Below are 23,795 nucleotides of genomic sequence, written 5' to 3'. Positions count from 1 at the left end.
GGAGAAGGGAGTGAGCGTGGCAGGGAACCAGCATCACTGGGCAGTGGTACTGGGATTCTGAGCACTGGGCTTGTAGCCTTATCCATGGGAACTGCCCTGCGAATGAAGGCTAGTCTGATCAATTTTTGACATGGTCATGGCTGGCTCCTTAGTCAATAAAATCAATCCATATCTCTCAGGGAGCAGGGTCAGCTTGAACAGGCAAGGCCCTTTTCTGGCGGGGGCATTTTAGGCTTGGAATGGGGCTGTCAGGTGAGCCATGCTGGGCAAAAGCACTAGGAACCCATGCCTGACCTCGGGGGCCTGTGGGTCCTGTCTTCCTGGGAGGAGGGTACATGTGTTTTATCTTTTCTCAAAAGATCCCTGACTCCAAAGTAGTAGAGACCCTTTTGATTCTAGCCCATGGATCTCAGAAAAAGCTACAGACTCTAAAAGGACTATGAGCAACAGAGATTGGGTTCTACTGAAAACTTAGAGAGGGGAGGTTCCTGGGTCAGCTGGACTGTAGACATCATGGAAATGTGGCGAGTTGGCACAGCTTGAGGTTGCAGGACAGACAGACTGTGTGAGGATTCCGGGGCATGTGAGAGAAGCTGGTCCTGGCTGTGTAGCAGAGAATGGGTAGGCCATGGTGACCACAAGACACCATATTTCTACGACTCCGCAAATTTAAATTCATTTGCTGCTCATGTATCTGTCCTGGGCAGGTGTTTACTGTGGTGGGGAGCTCTACTCCACCCAGAAATTCAGGAATAAAGCCTCCTTCCACCTTGGAGACCCACATCCCCTTGGGTCTGATCAACAACATCCAGCCAATGTAGGAAGAACATGCAGGAGGTTGCATGGAGGTTTTTATGGGCTAAGACTGGCCATGGCCTATATCACTTTTGCCTATGGTCCACCTAACTGCAGGGAGGTCTAGGAAAGGTTGTCTAGCTGTGTGCCCCAAGAAGGGAAGATGGAATTTTGGTGGAGCTAGACTTTTTTGCCACATGTGGCCATCCAACAAACATTTGCTGGTGCCCAATGCCTTAGGGAATGTTTAAGGAACAGAAGCCCCCTGACGTGAGTTCAGTAAACATACGGCCAACAATCTCAAGAAAGCTAAGTACGTTGAGGTTGTCATCCATCCACTCATTTATGCATCCATACATTCATAGAGTCATTGATTCAACAAATAGTTTTTGAGTGTCTACTGTGTGCTGGCCACTGTGCTATATGCCGGGATACAAAAGTGAAAAAAGTCAGACAAGGTCTCTGTTTACATGGAGCTTACATGTTACTGTGTGTGGGCCTGTGTGTATGTGTGTGTAAACAACAAAAACAAGAACCACGTAAAATGATTACTCATGACTGTAAATGCTCTGAAGGTATAATAAAGGGTGGTGAGGCAGAATAGCTGAGGTTGGATTAAATGTCAGGGTAGGCTTCTCTGAGGTGGTGACATCTGAGCTGAGTGCTGAAAGATGATCATGAGTGAGCAATGCAGAGTGCAAGACAGAGCACTTCTGGGCCAGGGAATATTGTGTAAAGGCCCTGGGGCAGAGAACAACTTCATGTACTTAAAGATTATCCACCATCACTACTGTTATCCTTATTCACACCTCTACCTCTTTGCTCTATTACTTTTCCTCTGTTTAATACCACTGGTTCTATAACTGGACCATCAAATTCAACAGCTCTGTTCAGTCATCTTCTGGCTTCAGCTCTCTTGGTGGCATTTCATACATTGCCAGCCAAGTTGTCATTCTCAAGATACTTGTGGGCGTCAAGGAAACTCTTGGTCAGAGTTTCCTAGGACTCAGCCCTTAACTGCTCTTCTCGTTCTCTCTGCCTTGGCTCCTGTGGTCTCCCCACCATGCTGAGTGTCATCAGAGGTGTGTACAAAGCACACTAGACCACTGGGCTCCACGGAGGAGAAGGGGATGTCTTCCCAGAGGTGACATTTGAACTGAGTCTCGAAAGGTAGAGAAGGATGTGCCAGATGAGGAAAAGCAGAAGAGTACTTCAGAGATGGGGCCAGCAACTCCAGAGGCCAAGAAGCATGAAAGGGCACAAAGAAGAGGTCACGGAAGGAGAGGTGATAATTCCAAAGGAGCAGGAATGTGCGTGGTTGAGGGTGTGGTAAGGATGGAAGTAGAGGGAGGAAAACCTGGACAGATGGCTGAGTCCAGATCATGTAGGACCTTAAATGTCTTGCTAAGAAGTAGACAATTTATTCTGCCAGCATCAAAGAGTCACAAGAAGCTTAAGGATGGTGCCTGGGTTTGTTTTATAGGCAGGTGAGTGTCAGAGCAGGAGGACTGGAGAAGGAGGTGAGCCTGGCAGGGAACCTGAAGTGGAGGATGGGTGGGTAGATGGGAGAAAGGCAGAGAAGAGATTGATTTTTCTTGGCAATCAATGATGTAAATGGCTAGTATAATTGCTTGGCACAGAGCAGATCCTTGAAGGTCATTTGGCCCCACCTCTTCTTAGGGATTGCAGCCTGGGATGGGCTCTGATAGTTTTTTAAACACAAGAGCACCTTTTGTAGAGTGTAAGCATGATGAGGGCAAGGAGGACACTCATCATCAGTTCCCAGCACACCACCGGTGTGTGAAGACATTGGTTGAATGAGTGAATGAATGAGCAGCTCCAGTAAGCCATGTGCCTCTTGAACAGATGACAGAATGGAATGCAGTGTCCCTAAAATTTAGACACATTCTTGTCTTTTTGCTCAAGGGAGGAAAGAGAGAACTAGGCTGGCTTCTGAAGCCTCCCTCCTGCCCTGGAGATGTGTGCTAACAGACTGGCCTGGGAAAAGAGAGTGGAGGGTTAGAGACTTGGCCAATGTCAGTCAGGAATGACTGTAGGTCAGATTGTCAGATAGAGGACCAAGGGGAAAGATAAATTGGGGTTCTCAGGTGTCTAGAAAAACACCCAAGGTTCTGAATAAGGCCTGACTCAATGCAGTAATCAGTTAGGAGCTGGAATTAACAGCTTTCTGTCTTTGGTGAACAATCACCATGGTGGGATGATCAGGTCAACAGTGGCTCTTCAGAGACATGAAGACAGATGCAGGCTGTTTGGAGGCCTCTCATCCCAATCCTTGGCTGAATAGGAAGGAGGGAGACAAGATACCCAAGATGGCATAAGGCTTCTTCTGTGCATATGACCTGTGCCCCAGGACAGTTGCAGGCCAGGTCTGGAAAGTGGGGAGTGCAGCTCCCTTGATTTCACCTGGGGATATTCAGGGCCTGGTAACACCTGGCTCCCAGGCCTTGATTTCCTGGGCCTGTCAGTAGCCTAGCCTTTGCTGTAAATGTCATCTTGCCCAGCTGTGCCAACTGCTGGCTTCTCAACCACGTTTCCCTCAATGTCCATCCTCAACAGGCTCTCCTACCTAAATACCCACATGCCACATGTCATGTCCCTGAACATACCCACATACCCACACATTTCATACATATGCAGCTTACATGCATATATAGACACACACATGCTCGTGTAACACCAACACACCAGCATGACTATAGACACTCTCCTCTCTCTCTCTCTCTCTCTCTCTCTCTCTCTCTCTGTCTGCTGGAGGAGATATAAGGAGAGCCGTTGTTGCTGGAACATTGGGTGTGAGGAGGAGACAGGGGTACGTACAGTTGGAGACATGGGTGGGGCTAGCTCATGGAGGACCTTGAGTGACATTATAGAACTTGACACCAACTGAAGAGCTTTTAGGAGGGAATAGCCATGATCCTACTAGTTGTTTAGAGAATGGGTTGGACTGGGGCAAGTCTGAAGACAGAACAATGAGGAGGCTATCTCCAAGTCCAAGGGAAGAAACTGAGATAGGGTAGGGGCTGGTCCTGGAGCCTCAGCAATTGGGTGGGGGCAGATATAAGAGATGGAAGAAAGCGAATTCAAGAGACTGGGTGTGGGACCAGATGAGGTCTCGGCTTGGATGGCTGACTGGATGATGGGCTAGTCCCAGGTGCAAGGAACCCAGGGGAGAGATGGGTTTGGGGTAAGGGCAGGAGAGTGCTTTGGGTCATGTGCAGTTGGAGGCATCTCTGAGATTTTCACTTAGTGAAACCTGAAAGTAGCAAGACTTGGGGTCTGGAGTCAAGAGGAAGGTCTGGACTGGGACTTGGACTGCAGACAGGAAGTTAAGAGTCACTAACCCTGGGAATAAGAGCCTGGAAAGCAAGCAGTGGGGGCTTCTGTGCTCGTGGCCATGTGCCACTTCCTGTCTCTGGAACATCCTTCCTTCTCTATCAAGACTGTACCAAATGCCTCTTCCAGGAAACTTCTCTGAATTATTCCTTCCCCTCATCCCTGAAGCTGTGAGCCACTGGCTGGTGGGCCAGGGCAGCACAGGGCAGCTGAGGAGAGGGTCAGAGAGGGGACCAGGTCTGAATCCAGTGATACATAGGGTCTCCTCTTGCATTTCAGTTTGCAGCTGGGTAGGACTATTCATGAGTGATTCTTCTTAGGCTGTAAGGGAGGTCTTTAGAATTCAAAGCAGCAGACCGCTCCCTGGCTCAACAGGAGCAGTGTAGGTCTAAGGGATGCTGCCTGCCTGGCAGAGCCAGGGTGCATCCCATGTTCTGGCTCCTGGGGCCATCTGCTCTCCCCAGCCACTGTGCCCGGCTTCTCTCTATTTCAGCTCCAGCCTCTCCCACACTGCCCTGGCATCTTCTCCCAGGGAACTCCAGGGGCTTATATGTAATCACATCCTAAACTTATTGAGCACTTCCTGTGTGCCAGACACTGAGATAAGCACTTTGCCTGGTTTATCGGACTTAATCCTCTCAACAGCTCTCTAAGCTGGGTGTGATTATTACCCCCATTTTATTGGTGAGGAAGCTGAGATGCAGGAAGGTGAAGTAGCTTGCTATTTAAGTAACGGTGCTGGGAATTGATTATGAGCCCAGAGTCCACCTCCAGAGTCCACGCTCCTAATCCATACCTGTTATATAACCAGTAACCCACAGCCAGGAGAGGCACAGATGGAATTCAAACCCAAGTCTATGGGACGCCGGAGACATTTTCTGGACCATGACACCCTGTGTCTCCCTGACCCTGACAGCCCTTGATCCCTGCCTCTGAGATCACAGACTGAGCCAGCAGATGCTTGAGACATCTCTAGGGTTAGAACTACCTCCACGCCTCTATCCCTGCATTCTGTGTCTGGGAAAACAGGAGCTTAAACACAAGTGTCAGGCAGGCCCCATGAGTGTGTGATATAACACTGGTTTCTGAGGGCTGTTCTGGTTGTATAAAGAGACGTCTGTGCAAAAGTTTATTAATCCAGAGAGGCTACACAGAAATGGATCAGTATCTTGAGATGGACACAGGTTGTACATAAACATGAGTGGTTTATTCAAATATGTGGGAGAGTAAGTGTGTTGTATCTGTTGTCATGTGTGTGAATGTAAGAGCTGTGTTCAGATGCATCCTGAATTTGTCTTTTTATACGTGCATGTTTATGTGTATGAGAATGTATGTGTGTGCATGTCTCTTGTAAAGGGGAGTATGTGCATGGATGGATTTGTGCATGTTGAGTGTGAGAGTGTGTTAGTATGCTTGTGTTTCTGTGTAAGACATTTTTGGATCTTCTAAGTAAGGAGCTTGTCCAGGGCAGAAGGCAGAGCCCATTCTACCACTTGCCTCTGTGATGTCAGAGGACCTGAACAGATGGCCTCCCCCTGCCCAGGGGCCTCCATGAAGCTTTTGGAGAGTAGTTGGACTCCAGAGATGAGTGAAAGTGAATGGATGAGGCAGGGGCTCTCCTTTCCCACTGTTCCTGATCCTCAAACTGCAAAATGTTCACAAAGCACCATCTTTGGTCCAGTTAGAGGGACCTGTAGAAAACAAAGCCTCAAAGCAGACTCCGTAGCCAGCAAGATAGTCTTGTGACTCACCAACTCTTCCTCTGCTTCTACAGCAGCTAAGAAAGAAGGTGCCAAGGTCAGGCTGACTAGGTGTACATCCCAGCTCCCCTGGTACCATGCTGTGTGAATATGAGCAAGTGACTCACTCTCTCTGAGCCTCAGTTTCCTCTCCTGTCCAATGGGCACAGTATCCACCTCAGGGCTGTTACGAGCATTAAATGAGACAGGATTAAGTGTGAAGTTTGTCATAGAAGTGGTCCGTAAGCGATGGTGCAGATAGTGAAGGAGGAAGCGAGGAGGACGAGGATTCACAGGACACTCTACAGGAACTCAGATGCACCACACGTTGAGTCCCTGTCTTTTGTAGTTGCCCTGTTCACCATCCTTTGCAGAAGGTACAAGAATCAGATAGATGATGGCGGTCAGACACCACTTCCTCAGTTCCTCTTTGGGCCCCTGTCTAACTTTTCTTGGAAGGAGAGAGGCCATGGGTCTGGAGCCTTGGGAACGTTGTGCTTCTTCCAGTAGAATATGAGTTCAGCTGTCTCTTGCCTTAAGAAGAGAGATGCCTGTGAGGTGTGCTGGGGCTTCAGGGCCCTGGACAGGGAGCCAAGTGGAGGAAATAAGGGCTCTGGAATTCTGTTGTCTAGGGGATTAGTTGATGTGTGGGACATTGCTATGGGCATCCCAAGTAATGCTGGTCCTCAAGGCAATACTTCCCTACCAGTCAGCAAGATATAGGGGACTAAGACTCAGCCTTGGGCAGGGGCAGCAGAGCCTGACCCAGAGCAGGGCTCCCACCCTGGGGGAGGTTAAGGAGATAACAGGGCTAGTTATGCAGTCTGTTGGGACAGCCCTGGGAAGTGATAGAGTGACTTCCCAGGTGGGCAGCCTCACCGATAGTTATAACCCCCAGCCTCAAGGCAGGACACTCCAGCTAGGTTCAGAGCCTCCTCTTCTTTGAGCTCCTTTGCCAGGATTGGTTCAAGGCTGAGGCCATAGAAGATGACATTCTGTTTGCAGCTGGACAGGGATGTGGGCCAAACATGGCAGCCCTGGCCATAAACCTCCCAAAGCCTGAGGGTCATTCTGTCCCAGACAAACAGAAAACATATCCTGCTATAAAAGTTGTCAGGCAGCCGGGTGCGGTGGCTCATACCTATAATCCCAGCACTTTGGGAGGCTGAGGCAGGTGGATCACTTGAGGTCAGGAGTTCGAGACCAGCCTAGCTCACATGGTAAATCCCCATCTCTACTAAAAAACAACAACAACAACAACAAAAATTAGCTGGGCGTGCTGGTGCGCGCCTGTAATCCCAGTTACTCGGGAGGCCGAGGCAGGAGACTTGCTTGAACCCGGGAAGTGGAGGTTGCAGTGGGCCAAGATTATGCCACTGCACTCCACCCTTAGCCACAGAGTAAGACTCTGTCTCAAAAAAAAAAAAAAAAAAAGTTCTCAGATGAAAAGAAAGGTTTTCTTTCTTTTTGTTTGTCCTCTTTGCCCTTCCTTAACATGCTACGTTCATCTGAAAGCGATTAGTTTACCTCTTTGGTAAGAATTGATTTTACCACCACAAGTTACTAGCCAATGGGTCACAGAAGACCTTAGGCCAGCCCTGCCCCCAGAACAAACAGTCCTTTGCATGTTCCAGTGGGAGACATGTTTGTCAAGAAAAACATTTTCATAGTAACCTGGAAAGTTCTATGTAAATGTCAACTACCCTGGCTATTGTTGTTTTATTTTCATGATGACTAATACAGAAAGTAAAGCAACTCAGGTTTATCTTATCCCGGAATCCAATATCTCCCAAAATGTGTTTCACAGAACAATTCAGATGTTATTAGGCATTACTGAGAGAAAAGTTCCAAAGTCAGGGCAGTGATTATATAGTCAAATTTTGGGAAATTCTGGATTAAGCAAGGTTAAGCAGGTTTTTCCTGCAGAAACTCAGATCAACTTGTAAGCACTGGTTTCTTCACAAGGAGAGAGTTTCTGTGGTATTTTTAAAAATTACCTGACACACTGAACGTTTTTCTCGTTACATTTATTTCTCAGCCAGTGTATCATGGAACACACCGGAAGACATTTTTCGACCCCACTATGCAATTAATCAAATTTAGCCCCAAATTGCATATTTAGCTATTCTAAGCCTAATATTAACAGTATTTTGCCATGTTTCACCATAGGGTATCACTGATTTTCCATGTGTTTTTCTGTCTAGATACGTTTGATTATCCCTGTGCTAGGGTGCCGTGGGGGCATGTCGAGCTGAGCAGGGGGCAGAGAGGCAGGTGCTGGAGAGGATCACATAGGACATAGGATAAAGGACCTGGTGCCAGCCTAATGCTCTTCCTCCAAGGAACCGAGGCTTGCCATAGTCTTCTGAAACAGGGGCAGCACATGTTATTGGTTTGGAAAAAGTGAACTTCCCTCAGAGAGTGACAGGAGAAAGAAGGAGGCACTGTGGCTCACTGCTCCCCTACAATCTTGCTGTATCCCAAACCTTCTCAGGTCCTACCCTAGGAGGCCCTGAAATGTCCCCCTCTACATCCACTCTTCTAGTTCAATATTAAATTCCTTAAAGGCAGGGTCTAGCTCGTCCCTTTTTCCTCTATCCCATTTCCCCAGAGAAATGGCCCCAACCTTTTAAGAGGTTGAAGTCTTGGATGCAGAAAAGATACCTCTTCCCTCTGGGTCAGGATTGCCCAAATTGGCAAATGAAAATACAAGAAACCCAGTTAAATTTGAATTTCAAATAACAAAGTCTTTTTAGTATAAGTATATTCCAAATATTCCAAGGGATATGCTTATACTATAGAAGGGTTTGTGTTTCTCTGAACTTCACCTCGAACTGGGAGTCCTGTGTTTTACTTGGCAGCTCTATTCTGGGGCCTATGGTGTTTGCTTCTTGGTAGTGCTTCTTTAAAAGAATCCCAGGTGGAAGGAAGGAAGCCATGGGTTCTGTGGTTAGGAAGCAGCAAGGAGAGTTCTGTTCTGACAGCCTCTCTGTGGCCCCTCTGGTGCCATGATGGACGTATTTGCAGCCCCAGCTAGTCCAGGTTGGAGGAAAGGGGCCAAGGAGAGCTCTGACTGGGTGTGGGTTGGGCATGCTCTAGGCCTGGCAAGGAGAGGAACTCTGAAGGTACCAAGAGCATGGACTTCACACTGGGCAAGCAGTGAAACAGACAAAGGCCTTCAATTCTGGGAGATCAAATTACAACATGGCAAAGCAGCTTGGGTTTCAACCCCAGCTTTGATCCCAACCTGCAGTGTAGCCCTGGGTCAGAGTTAGCCCAGCTGTTCCTCAGTTTCCTCCCTGTAAAAAGGAGACATTTGTGCCTCCGTCCAGGTAAGATGAAATAGAAGATTACTGAGCAATGTGCCCAGCTCATAGTAAACACTCAAGCCGTGACTGTTATTACTTTCACTACTTCTATTACCTGTGTGACCCTTCAGGTCTCTAAATTCAGCTGTCTCTTTGGTAAAATAAGGTCATCATTACCAACCTAAGGATTAGCTATAAAGACTAAAAATAAATCCCATTTTAATGGGGAAGGGTGGAAGCTATAAATACACAAGCCCTTCCCTGCAGCCAGCACAATGCCCACCTGTCCCCAGGGCCACATGGAAGGGAAAAGGAAATTTGATGTAGGTCTCAATATTCAAGTGCCACCTGCCTGTCCCTTCCAGTACCTGCCAGTCACCTCTGTCCAGCACCCTCCCTGGTGCAGCCCACTTGCCCCACAGTCCCTTCCCATCCTTGACTCCCATCAAAACTGACCTTTCCTCACTCGCCTTTATCACAGGAGAAGGGTGGCTCCTGAGATATGAATCATGTGTCTCACGTAAGTACATAACTGAATAAACACTAGTTCAGGGTCAGCAAACCGTGGTCTGTGGGTCAGCTGGCTGTTCTTATAACTAAAGTTTGGTTGGAACATATATTGCCTGTGGCTACTTTCACACTGCATGGAAAAAATCAGGTCCCTGTGACAGAGATCGTATAGTCTACAAGGTCAAAAAAATTTTCTGTCTGGCCCTGTATGGAAAATGTTTGCCAATTCTTACACTAGTTTACCGCTTCATGTGTGTGTGTGTAATTCTGATTAATATATAATATATATTTTATTATGTATACATATAGATTTCATTTACTCAACACATTCCGGCTTCAACTGAGCACTCTCTTCCTGCCAGACATGAAATCAAATGCTAGATATATAAAGAATACAGTACCGTTCCTGCCCCTCAAGGAGTCCAGAGATGAAAATAGACACCTAAAGAAACAATTACAAGCAGGCCCAGCTCCTGTTTGGAAGCCAGGGTGTTATAAATGGATGAATGAATGAATTACAACACACAACAAAGTGCAGGAATTGAAGCGCAAGGAAACCCCCACATAACTCCTTAGGTGGGGTCCAAAAAAACCCAATCTTGTAAAATGTGGGATTGTGAGATTGCAACATTAACAAAATGAGCAGAGGGAGCCTGCGTATTTCGTGGGCCAGGAGATTGAGGATTCTAAGAGCCAATCTCCAATGACACTGTGCTGTGACAGTATTTGTATTCAATCAAGATGTGTTCTTGCGGGATCTTATGGGTTATACAAGACATTAAGGGTATCAAGAAGGGCTTTACGGAGGAGGTGACATTTAAGTGTGGCTTTGATGGAGTCTGCCAGACGAAGAATTTGAGAGAAAAGGAAGGAGTGCTTGGGGAGCCTGTGGTTTAGAGTAGCAATTGTAGAGAGGACTACATGAGAGAAGGCACAAAACATCAGCAACAGTCAGATCACAAGGATGGGGGCTGCCTAGGCCTAAGCTTTAATTTATGCTGATGGCAACAGAGAGGTTCTTAAGGTTTTCTTTTTATTTCCTTTTTTTAAATTAATCTTTCAAATCAGTACATATTCTCATGAGAGTCACCCAGAAGACCAGAGGTTCTGTGTTTGCCTGTGCCTTGGTGGTAAGGAACTTACATTTTTTTTTTTGAAATGGAGTCTCCCTCTGTTGCCCAGGCTGGGATGCAGTGGCCAGATCTCGGCTCACTGCAAGCTCTGCCTCCCGGGTTGATGCCATTCTCGTGCCTCAGCCTCCCGAGTAGCTGGGACTACAGGCGCCCGCCACCTCGCCCGGCTAGTTTTTTTTGTATTTTTTAGTAGAGGCGGGGTTTCACCGTGTTAGCCAGGATGGTCTCGATCTCCTGACCTCGTGATCTGCCCGTCTTGGCCTCCCAAAGTGCTAGGATTACAGGCTTGAGCCACCGTGCCCAGCGGAACTTACTTTTATAATGTGGGCTCCTGGCAGGGTCAATAGGGCACTACCATGGTGAATTTGTCATTCTAGAATGCTGGCTTCAGCATTGCTGGGTACAATGCATTGGAGAGGGCAAGGCCAGCAGTGAGAAGATCAGAGTTGGGTACAGAAGTCCAGGGAAGAGACATGAGGGTCTTCAGATGAGAAGGAAGTTGTAGGGCTAAGTGTGGTTTATGGAGGACAGGAAACTCCAGGAGAGAGGCCAGGTTTGCTGCTCTCAGAAGGAAAAACCTGAAAACAAGAAAGGCCCTGGAGATTGAGCAGTTAAAGCTCAGAGAGGTAAACCCAGCTGGGCCAGTGGAATAACTTACATGAATAGATTACTGGGAGTTGTTCTCAATCTCAGCTTTTCATTCTCCTGGAGCAGCCCAGGCTCTATTTCTCATATTATGATTCAGTAGGTTTAGGGATAGGGTCTAAGCATCAGTATCTTTATAAAACTTTCCACATGACCATGATGCTGAAGGTTGCAAAATCACAAACATGAGTAGAGAGAATAGGCTTATGGCGGAGGGCTTCCACCTGACAATGGTTAGGGCAAAGCCCAGCAGGGTGGGGGCCGCTTACTAGTTGTGGGTAGCATCCTCTATCTGATGCCCTGGCACCCTTGCCTCTGTTTGATTGACAGGTAGCAGGAAATATACAGGACCAACCTAGAGGTCAACTTGCCTGGTTGTCACCCCAAATCCTCTCCCTGAGGAGAATACATGTGAATTCCTTGTGAGAATGTTTCAAGGTACACTAGTCACCATGGACTTCCTGTGGAATGGTCAGTGCAAGAATGGCCTAGTGCAGGCAGAAATGTGGAATCCCAGGCAGTGATGTGAAAACCCACCTCTGTCCCTGGAGTGAGCTGTGTGGCCTTGGATAAATGCTCCAACATCTCTGGCAACCATGCTTATCTCAACAAGGGATGATAATAGCACCTCTCTCGATACGTTGTTGGGAGGATTGAATAAGATCACTAAGTCTCTCAGTAAACTTTTATGAAGGTATTATTATACATCAGGCACTGTTCTGGGAACTGAGAAACAGCATTGAACAAAAAAGACCAAAAAATGCCTGTCCTTATGGAGCTGACACTGTCGCAAGGTGAGACAAATAATAAACAAATGGATGTATCAAGCAAAAATATATATCATATGTAGTATATGATGTATATTAACTTTATATATGACATATATAAAATGTATAATTATATATCTCATGTATAATAAAATATAAATATATATCAGTTGAGTGGAGAGGAAATGGAGACAGCAAGTATAGAAAACTCTTTGGGGATGGAAATACATGAAAAGCACTTGACATTAAGGATAGCACAGAGTAAGTATGCAATGAATTATGTTTAAAAGGCCAAACCGCTAAAAATAAGGGAGTTATAAAGATTAAATAAGCTAATATATGATGTAGAAGTGCCTAGCACAGATCCGGGACTCAAAAAAGAGTAGTTCCTATTCCTCCGTCCCCGATCCTGCCCACTGCCCCCAGATCACACACATATGGACACACCTACACAGGCATCACCTTCTCTTCTTTCCATGCTGAGGATTGTGGGAAGACTAAATCCTTCTCCCTGAATTCTTCTTCCCAACTAGCCTACCACTTGGTATCAATCATATGGCCATGGAGATGAAACAAGTTACTTGATGGAAGATAAGAAATCAAAACATATGGAGGGTGCTTGTCCAGAGAGCGTAAATGATTCTTCATTATAATATAGGAACCAAAGTCTCAAATTAAAAATAAAAGAAGGCATGGTGTAGCTTTTGCTGCACTTCAACCACAGAGGAGATTCATTGTCATACAGTTACTGAGAATATTATGTTGATTGGCAAGAGTCAGGCTTTGTAGAAGGGACAAAAATTCCCCACAGCTAATCTACAATGAAATTGTTCAATGTCAGGCACTGCTTTAATAATATTGTTCTGGGCTGTGCTGGATGTAAATATCTCCCTCTTCATTTTGTAAGCAATCAAAGGGAAGCTTTATAGATGGGAGAGCATGAACGGTTATAGTGTCTGTGCTAAAAAATACACGGACATTCTAAAAAAAAAATCAAAGAACACGGTACCTTAGAAAGGATTGGCTTTGTAGCGTATCTCCAATCTCCTATGTCTGTCCAGCAAGTTGCGCATTAGACACATAACAAAAGACCACACTTTAAATGTTGCCCTTGACATTATTAAAAAGTACAGGATTGGCAAATCAGACTGAGAAAAAAAATCAGACTGTTAAATCTGGACAGGCAGGTAATCTCTCTTCATCTTATTGCAGTGCCTAGAATGATGAAGGGAGTAAGAGGACTCTTGTTTATTAAGCACCCACTATGTGCTTGGATGCTTTGCCTCTGTCAGAAGCAATCTCATATTCCAGAGTGCTGAACAATGGAGGCTGAACAAGAAAGACCAATGTCCTCAGCCTAGCTCTGCGATTTTCTAGTTGTGTGGCCTTGGGCAAGCAAGTGAATGAAGCTCTCTGTGCCTGTTTTGTTTTTGTTTTTGTTTTTGTTTTCACCAGTAAAATGAGGATACTACATATCCCACAAGATAAAGTGCCTAGTATGTTTCAGGTCCTGGACTAAAAGTAAAATAAACTTTTAGTTCAGGACCTGAAACATACTTGGCACTCAGGGGTAGGTATTATTAGGTGAATTTTAATCTGCACAACAGCCCTGGGATGAGCTGAATTGTGTCCCCCTAAAAGCTATGTTGAAGACTTAACCCCCAGTACCTGTGAATATGACCTCATTTGGAACAGGGTCTTTGCAGATGATTAAGTTAGGATGAGGTCATTAGGATATACCCTATCCAATATGAGTGGTGTCCTTATAAAAAGGGGACATTCAGACACAGAAACAAAGCAAGAGAACACCATGTGAAGACAGAGGATTGGAATGACGCATCTGCAAGCCAAGGAACGGCAAAATTTGCCAGCAAACCACCAGAAGCTAGGAAGAGAAAAGGAAGGATTCCCCTACAGGTTTCAAAGAGATCATGGCTCTGCTGACACCTTGATTTTAAACTTCTAGCCTTCATAACTGAGAAAATAAGTTTCTGTTGTTTTCGGCCACCTAGTTTGTGGTGCTTTGTTACAGCAGTCCTAGCAAACAAAAACACCCTTACATGATGAAAAAGTATCGCCATTTTCATGAGAATTGAAGGCCAGTGAAAGTTTATGGCTCAAGATTGCACAGCCAGATCTGGGATTTGAACCCAGGTCTCTCTGAGCCTAAAGTCTGCCCTTTCTCCATTCACTGTGGGACCTCTCAGGAGTGGAGCGTGGCATAAAAAAGCAGGTGGGTTTGGAAATGAGCCCCATTCATTACACCCAGGTCCCAATGGAAGCGTCAGGTCAGAGTGGTCTGATTATGAACAGCTCATTAAGTAAAGAGCAGTGAGCGTTTGAGAGTGACTTTTTAAGAAGAATCGACTTTTATTTATAGTGACGTTCCAGTCATTAATTTCAAAGGAAGAAAGCCCAAAGCAGAAGCAGGTTCATTAAAAATTTGACATTAGTAATTTAATTAAATTGGGTCTTTGCATCTCATTGCGGAAAATGAAACGTTAGTTCTACACCAGTTCTCAGCTCATTTCCCCTAGTTGGCTCCCTCCCCTCACCTTAGCTTGCTTTTTTCTCCAAATGTTTACCTGACCTGTCCTTCCCACCCCCAACACTCATAAACATGCACACATCACAGTTATTGCCTCTGCTGTAAGCCAGCTGCATGGGATTATGGGAAACGCCAAGTGAACCAGCAGCAGGGCATCATGGGAAATGCCAAGTGAACCAGCAGCAGGGGACTGATCATAGAATATGCTAAATAAGCCAGGAGCATGGGATCATGGGATACACCAAGTAAGCCAGCTGCAGGGGATCATGGGAAATACCAAGTAAGCCAGTAGTGTAAGATCATGGGAAATGTTAAGTAAGCCAGCAACAGTACAGGATCATGGGAAACACCAAGTAAGTCAGCAGCAGATCATGGGAAGTATCAAGTAAGCCAGCAGCAGGGGATCATGGGAAATGCCAAGTAAGCCAGCAGTAATACAGGATCATGGGAAACACCAAGCAAGCCAGCAGCAAGGGAATATGATAAATGCTAAGTAAGCCAGCAACACAGGATCATGGGAAATGCTAAGTAAACTAGCAGTGTGGGATCATGGGAAATGCTAAGCTGGGCCAATGGACAGGGCAATAGAGATAAATCTTTTCATCTAGGTCATCTCGCTTGTCACAGGTAAAGAATGGGCAAGGGAGAGCTCTTCAGTCTTAAAGATTCACTCTCACAAAAGTATAAGCCTCTGAGGGCTGGCCCCACTGTGCCAAGCACAGAAAGCCCATAATGAATTTTGTTGCATGAAGGAATTAATACATGAATGAGTAACTCCCCAAATAACTAATTAATGAACATGCACATATGTCCCTACAAGTGCCAGGCACTGTGCTAGTCTCCCAGGATATACCTGTGAACCAGACTAGGCCCATGCCCTCATGGCCCTGTGGCCCAATGGAATGAGAACATCTGCCATTTTGCGAGCACCTACTATGTTCTGGGCATTGTGCCAGGCGTGCGGCATTCATATTGGTTACCCCCTCAACCACTGAATATTTTTGGCCTCACTCCTTTCTCAGTTGAAGAAACTAAGGCTCAGAGAGTTCATGTGGCTCAAAGTCACACAGAATAAGACACGATGGCACCTGGTTTCACACCCAGATCAGGCTGGTTCCAAAGTCTACCGTTACCCTCTACACTGAACTACTTCCTCTCAGAAGAGGGAGAGAGGAACAGGGAGGGAATACCTTTTTTCAGAGGGTTCTGAGATCATCAGGGCTGGTAGAGAGGGTTCTGGAAAGAAGATACTAACAGCAACATTGGCAGGAAGGGGGTATTGCAAGGACTAGGGGAGCCATTTAGAGTCCAGACCTGTCCACTTCCACTTCCCCATCACTGCCACCCCACTCTTTTACTCCAGGCTCCCTCAGCTCCTGGGTTATCTCTGGCCTCAGGGCCTTTGCACATGCTGTTTGCTCTTTTTTGTTTAGCTAAGTCTTACTAATCTCCCAGGGTTCTGCAGAGTTGTCACTTCCTCCAGGAAGTGATCTCTGACCTCTTCCCCAGCTGGGTTTAGTTCCCTACCTGTCCCTGTCCCATCATAACACTTAGTATGCCATTAATTGTGCACATCACCCGCCGGACTGAGACTTAGATTCATTTGTGTTGTACTCACTGTACATCAGGCTCTGTCCTAAGCACTTTGCATAGCTCAACTGGCTTAATCCTTGCAACAATTAATTTGATATAAGGAAGGTGCTGTTGAGCTCCCTATCTTACAAATGAGGAAACCGAAGTGCAAAAAGGTTAAAAGACTTGCTCACGGTCCCACGGGTGGTAAGATGTCAGGCTAGGAAGTGAACCTAAGCACAGTGGCTTCCAAGTCTGCACTTTCCACTATCTGGCTGCATGGCCTCTCAGAGAGAGAGCCTCAATAAATCATTGCCAGGTGGATTAATGGAGAGGTACTTAAACGGTAGTCTGGGCATGACTAAGACCCCTACTCCTCACCCCATGGGGGTATCCTAGAATGATAGGAAGTGTTGACCTTTAAGGCACAGGCAGTTCCAACTCTGGGGGACAAGGCAGAGGGCAGGGGGAGCTGGGTCAGGTGGGACAGGTGACTGACTTATGGGCACAGAGAAGCTGTATCCTCCTCCCTCCTTATTGCCAGGTCGTGGTGCTCTTGCATCTTCCCCAAGACTATTTCCTCTGCCTCATGAGAGCACACTTGCAGGTGACCATGATTGCTTGACTCTGGCCACACACTGTGCATGGTGTTCCCTGGCTCCCAATTTTCCCCCTTTAAACCAGTCAGGCTGATGAGAACCCAGGCTCTTGTCTTCCCACTTCACTACCTATTCTGCCTAATCCAACCCTTTCAACTCCCCTGAACCTGCGGGGCCAAAGTGCCCCTCTGGCTGCCAGGGTGGATCACACATGAAAGAAAGGACACTGGATTTAATGAGCACCTACTCTTATGTCATGCCTTATGTCCCTTCTATGGTATTTAGTGAGAAAGAGTGTGGAGTCTGAAATCAGGCCAGCCATGCCCAAGAGATTAAAGTGATATTCCTGGGATTGCATCTCTAGTGATCAGGATGGACATAATTCACATCCATGGCTGCACATTAGAAAAGGCAAGAAACCTGGATGTCCAGTTGTAAATCTCATGTGTGAGATTTTGAGTAACCCCTCTCTCTTCTGAGTAACCCATTCTCAGGGAATCCACAGCCTTGAGAAGCGGGCAGATCAGCAGTGGGCAATGCTGTTCACAGAAGAAATGAGTTCCAGGAAGCCCAAGTGACCTAGGGAGATGCTACTAGAAAACCTGGCAGGTCTCCAGCCCTCACAAGCTACCTGTCTCTTTCTCTGTCTCTCCTCACAGTTCTCCCCAGCCACACATGTGGGAACCCAGGGAGGCTGCCCAATGGCATCCAGCAGGGCTCAACCTTCAACCTCGGTGACAAGGTCCGCTACAGCTGCAACCCTGGCTTCTTCCTGGAGGGCCACGCCGTGCTCACCTGCCACGCTGGCTCTGAGAACAGCGCCACATGGGACTTCCCCTTGCCTTCCTGCAGAGGTAGGTGGCCAGAGAGGGGTCTGACGGAGTGGGGCGGTGGCTGGAAGGGGATGCTGGAGCTTCCAGTGACATCCAGTTTCGAAGGGGAAAGCTACACCCCAGCAGGGAGGGAGGTGCCCAAGTCTGGACAGCACAGAGGGTCTTCAGGGGCCCCAGGTGTTCTAGGGGTGTTTCAGCCTCACCTGACCTCCTCACCCTCAAGTGTGCACTCCCTCATTTTTTCTCCTGCATCAACAAAATTATATGTAGCCAGTCTTCCCTCACCTCTAGCCCTCCTGTCTCAGAAGAAACATCATTTCTCCTCCTATTGCAGACCGTCTCCCCTTGTGGAAGCCAGATCACTTTCCCAACAGCTTTCGTACTGACCTCACTGTAGGAATTATTCTTTTCTCTTTCCTATAAATTCAGCCTCTCTCCCTATCTAATAGTTTCTTCCTCTCAGCTTCCAAATATGCTCAAAATCTCTTTTCTCCAAGAACCCCCTCCCCTAGAAAAACACCTCTCTTCTATGCCTCAGCCTCCCAGCTAGGATGACCAACTTGTCCATATTTGCGTAGGACCTTCCGACTTTCAGTCCTGAAAGTTCCGCATCCTGGAAACCCTCTCAGTTTCAGGCAACAGAGACATTTGTCACCCTACTCCCAGCCTATTCCTTACACAATCTTTTTTTTTTCCTCTTCCTTTTCTTTTCTTTTTTCTTTTTTCTTTTTCTTTTTCTTTTCTTTCTTTTTTTTTTTTTTTTTTTTATTTGAGACAGGATCTTCCTCTGTCCTCCGTGCTGGAGTGCAGTGACATAATCATGGCTCACTGCAGCCTCAAACTCCTGGGATCAAGCGATCCTCCTGCCTTAGCCTCTGGAGTTGCGGGGACCACAGGCATGTATTACCATGCCCGGCTAATTTTTGTTGTTGTTGTTGTTGTTTTCATGGAGACATAGTCTCTCTATGTTGCCCAGGCTGGTCTTGAACTCCTGAGCTCAAATAATCCTCAGGCCTTGGCATCCCAAAGTGCTGAGATTATAGGCATAAGCCACCATACCTGGCACGTGATCATTTTTAAACGCTTAGGAAATACAGAAGGAAATAAAGAAGAAAGAAAATTTACCTGTTTTAACCATGATTTTAATGTATTTCATTTCCATCTTCTTCCATACATATTGCACATAAGCATATGTTACAAATATGTACGTAAATTGAGATTATGATGCATGCAGACAATTTTTAGCCACCTTTGAAAAACAATCACATCACACTGTAAGATTTCCCATGCCATCTACATGGCTCAGCATCTTGGAAGCTCCATCCAGCCCTGTCCCTCCTTTTCCCTTCTCATTTGCTCCTCTGCAGACTGGCCTTTGCCCTCAGTATTTGCATCATTTTGCCAAATCAGATGGGAATTGTTTTGGCTCTTATATTTCTTGACCTCTTAAGAAACCTTTGCACTATTGACCACTCTTTTCTTCTAGTAACGCTCATCTCTAAATTCCATGGATCCTGAACATCCATATATCAGTCTAGGAGGAACATTTCCAGGAGTTGAGAAGTCATTGGAATAAGTAGGTCCTCCTTAGTTCAAGTTTTACTTTTCTTTTGGAGGAAGGTTTTCTGTAATTACTATAATAGGCTAGCTCCAGGGATAAGCAACTCCCTCTTCCTGCCACATGCACACACTTTTTGTTATTGACACCAAGGATAAAAATTACATGGCGTGTATACCTATTTCCCTTCTTCCCACTCCCATGGCGGACTTAATTGGTCATTGCACCCTTTCTGCTTGAGTCCAGACACAGCTGTGAATTCCCTCCCAATAGGCAAGCCACAGCCAATCAATCTGAGTCGCCACTTGACTTCACCTTTGTTTACCTCTCCTCAACCAATAGAATGGGCCTTGGCCATGTTGAGCCTTCTTGGTGGAGGGCAAGGGAACTAGAGTTCCCTTTCCTGATTTCCTAAGTCCCACCTTCCCAGGCTTCATTCCTAACTCAGGGCCTGCCTCTTTCCATGATTGACTTCAGGAATTACCAAACCAATCAGGTGAGACCTTGGTCCCTACACACAGGTGTGTGGCCTAACCACAGCCTGAAAACTGCTGTATCTGCCCTTTCTTATAGCATCCTTACCCACCCCCGCCTTGAGGAAGTTACAGTTAACATTCTGATCTTCCAAGGAGGGTGTCAGAGTTGTGAAATGACGATAGAACTGACATATGATAGTAAATAAAATCAAGTGTCTAAGTTATGAAATATAAACTGCAGTTCTTTTTCTTTTTGCAGCACTGTAAATGTCATGCTATTTTGTTCAAGATAAAATCCAAAAACAAATGTAATCCAGTTATCGGATGCAGTGAGGGTATCACTCTGCTTAGTGAAGTATAAGTTGCAGCAATATCCCATGCTAATATGGTGGAAATCCACTAACCCTCCTAATATCTCCAGGAATCTGTTAGCTTTAGCTTCCTCTGAACCTTGAATTCACTACCATGTCTCCCTTCCCCTGGTTCTGCTCTGCCAACTTAGGTTGGGAACTGGGTCCATTTTTCTTAGATCCCCCACTTCTCCAAAAGACAAAATACAAGCCAACAACCAAAAACACCAATGAAGGCGTCTGCATGTAGTTCAGGCTTTATGGAAGGTGTGGCAATGCAAGGAGCTTACATCTTAGCAATGCAGATGACTTAAAATGAAAGTATGAGCAACCAGGAGCCTCACAGTCTTTTGGCCCCTCCTCCCGGGAAGCTTCTCCCTGGCTTCTGTCTTGGCAGACTCCACGTTCCCTGTAATGTGCATTGTACCCTCTCTTCTTTCTCCAGACTCTCCCACCTTGGTGCCACCTGCACCTTGAGCCCATTTCAGAATTTCCGTCATCCTCTTAGGCACAAGAGCCTGATTTCCTCTTGGTTTTGTCATCTCCTTGCAGTCTAATGTCTCCCCTCCTCATCCAAGCTATTTAGGTATAGGGTAGTATTTTCCTGAACAAAGAGAACTCTCATTCTATAAGAAACTCTGGGGCTGGATGTTAACATATCTTTTTGTTACCCCATCAGCCAGAGATAAGTGATGATGAGGGGCACCTCATGGCGGTCTTCTACCTCTTGGGGGTCTTCTAGGTCTGACCAAGGCTCACAACCCAGTGTCCTTATGTCCAGGCCCAGCAGGCAGCAAGAGCTGGCCTTTCTGTGGGAAGGAGCAGGGTGGAGAGATACCACTCTTCTAGCATTCACACCACACAGAAATTCATGGGCCTGGGCGGAGGTGGCATGTCTTTTGGTGGCACGACTCTCTGAAGTCTTCCAGTTCTTTTTTCGTCTTCTGAAATGATGATGATTCTTTCCCTCCTTCTCCTTCACTGACTTTCCACCCTCCTTCCCCTTAAATACGGGAGGGCCAAGCGTGGCCTCTTCTCTGGGGACTTCTTCCATCTCTTGGAATTTCTCATCTACTATATTGCTATAATTGTTACTAGGGGGCAACTCTCCAATCCCCACCTCTAACCCCATTCTCTGTCCTGAGCTTCAGGCCCGCGTGGATAGTGAACTGTGCTGAAGTTCTCCTCAGCTTGTGTTTCAAACTTGGCCCATGAAAACCTCTCTCTTCCTGCTTTCCCCAAACCTGCTCTTTTTGCTGTCTTCTCCAGCTCAGTGAAGAGTGTCCCCACCAACGGTGGCCAAGCCAGACCCCTCAGGGCATCTTACACTCTTGCTTTTCTTGCTATTCACATCGCTTCATTGGCCCCCATGTCCCTCTGCACCAGCCCACTCCCTCCACATCTCTGTCGCTCTTCAGATGGTGGTCCAGGCCCTCTTGTCTCTCACTTGCCTCACTGAAGGTTGACCCTCTGTAGGCAGGTGTGCCCCTGTTCTCTCCTGCTCACACCAGCCCATTCCTACCTGTATTGCTAGGGAGAACTTTCTAAGGCACAGATCTGACAAAACTAAGCGGCTCAGTCTCTTAGTAGCTCTTCATCACTGACAGGGTCTAGTTCAGATTCCTTAGCATGGAGCACAAGGCTCTTCCAGAAAGAGACCCACCCCAATCTTTCTAGTCTGTCTCTTAGACTTATTTTAAGTAGCTTCCGCTTTAGCCACACCAGAGAATGCTCCCTTCCAAACGCCCTAGGGAAGCCAGCTGAGGATGTCAAGTCCTGCTTCCAGAAGGGCTTCCAGCCCCCTGCTGCCTGAGGGGACTGAGATGTGGTTCTGCTCAAAGGCTGGGAGAGAATAAAATGGCTCTCCTACTCTCAGACACCCTAGGGCCTCCCCCCACCCCCAGCCACCTCCCTACTTTCAGGTCCATCTCTCTGTTCTAATTCCCACAGGCTATAAGAATATCCTAAGAAACATCCTCAGTAATGTCAGTGATTTTACGAAAGTGATTTCCCAAACCCTTCTTCCTTAGGAGGCCAAGCTAAACAGGAACAAAGAGTACCCACCATACACCCATCCTGTGCCAGCAGCGGTGGTCATGCCAGAGTGAACGGGTTCATACTTGGGAAGCATTAAAAGCCTTTTGGCCTTTCTTCCTCTCATGTAGAACTCTCAAGAGCTGGCATCTGCGAGCGGATAAACCTCATCCACTGGGCAGTGGTCCGTAAATATTTGCTGAATGAAAGGCTGTCTGGATGGGTCTAATTCACCATCAGAATCGTGCTGGCATACAAGGCCGAAAGGGAAATTACTAGCCTGGGTTACCCCACCTGCCCAGTAGCTCTGAATGACAATCTCTTTAAGTCCAAAGCTTCCTAGAGCAGACTGGAGAGTCGTATGTGTCTGTTTTATCTAGGAAATGTCATGTGCCCAGCTGGAGGGTGGACTTGGTCTGGGGACATAGCACAGACTAGGAGTTGGGGGAATAAGGAACAGCTGGGAATAGAAGGGAGCAGGTGTGAGGCCAACCCCCAAGGAGGCCCATCCCAAAGATCCTGACCCATCAGGACTCGGTCCAGCTGACAGAGGGAAGATGGGGCCTGTGACCTCCCTTCACTTTGTGTCACACCGGGCATATTTTCAAAGGCAGAGGTCCCTGGGAGGGGCTGAACTTTGTGTCATCTCTTTGATCCACAAGAAGGAAGACCATGTGAATTTCAGCAACAGGCCTCTGACTTGTGAAGGCCATTGGCCCTGGATCAAAGAAGGCTGTATGGGAAAGCAACGGAGTTCATATGCGCTGGGGACTGAGAGGCAGGTGGTAGGGAGAAAGCTAGCCAGAGCAAGAAGTGCTTGGCCTCTGAGGTTCAAGCCAAACATGGCAGTCTGCAGCCATACCTGGGGAAGAGGGAATATGGTCTGCAGAAGCTTGGACTGCAAGTGATGAGCTGTATTCCAAATTTTCTGGCCCCAGGGGAAGAAGCCTGCAGAACATGAAACAGAAGCGGCGGTGTCAGGTATGGACAGTACATAGAGACAGACTGGCCTGGGTTCAGCCCTAGCTAAGCCAGCCCCTAGCTGTGTGGTTGCCAGGGTGCTGCTAAATCCCTCTAAGTTTTAAAGGTGGGACACAAGTAGCAGCCTTACAGAGATGATTGCATCCTCATTCATTCACTTGGCTACTCAACAACTTTCTCTTGAGTGCCTGTTATGAGCCAGCCAGTCATTAATTCAATTATCATTTATTGACTGCCTATTAAGTACAAAATATTGTTCTAGGCTCAGAATTACAATGATGAACAAGTCAGACCAAATTCCATAATCTCTTGGATCTCCTAACAACCAGGAGGCAGAAAACAGATACACAAACCAAATAAACAAATTTCAGGTGGTGGTAGGAGCTATGAGGAAATAAAGTCTTAGCCAGTGATGAGGAAGGCAACTTTAGACGGAGCAGTCAGGAGAGGCCTCTCTGGGGAAGTGGCCTCTGAAATGAGTCCTGAATGACAAGAAGGAGCCTGTTGTATGAAAACCTGGAAAATGGCATTCCTGGCAAAGGCAGCAGCAAGTGCAAAGGCTCTGAGGTGGGGGAAAGTACTGGACACGCTAG

General features: G+C 46.8%; 1 protein-coding gene and 1 long non-coding RNA gene across 7 annotated transcripts in view; both read left to right on the top strand.

The window, feature by feature from the left end:
* The window catches only part of CSMD2 (CUB and Sushi multiple domains 2), a 649,640-nt gene that overhangs the window by 210,592 nt on the left and 415,253 nt on the right, over positions 1 to 23,795 (top strand). For all 6 annotated transcript variants that reach the window (XM_021939191.2, XM_021939203.2, XM_031666818.1 and 3 more), the window contains exon 4: positions 17,630 to 17,824. In XM_021939191.2, coding sequence (XP_021794883.2) covers positions 17,630 to 17,824 — 195 coding nt within the window. The remainder of the gene's footprint in view (positions 1 to 17,629; positions 17,825 to 23,795) is intronic.
* On the top strand, positions 11,057 to 17,620 carry LOC108586272. The gene is made up of 3 exons (XR_001903339.3): positions 11,057 to 11,465; positions 11,815 to 12,278; positions 12,785 to 17,620. It is a non-coding gene; the product is annotated as an uncharacterized LOC108586272 (long non-coding RNA).

This window comes from Papio anubis, chromosome 1, assembly GCF_008728515.1.
Source record: "Papio anubis isolate 15944 chromosome 1, Panubis1.0, whole genome shotgun sequence".
In the NCBI taxonomy this organism is placed as follows: Eukaryota; Metazoa; Chordata; class Mammalia; order Primates; family Cercopithecidae; genus Papio; species Papio anubis.
This window is presented reverse-complemented; position numbering and strand designations above follow the sequence as displayed.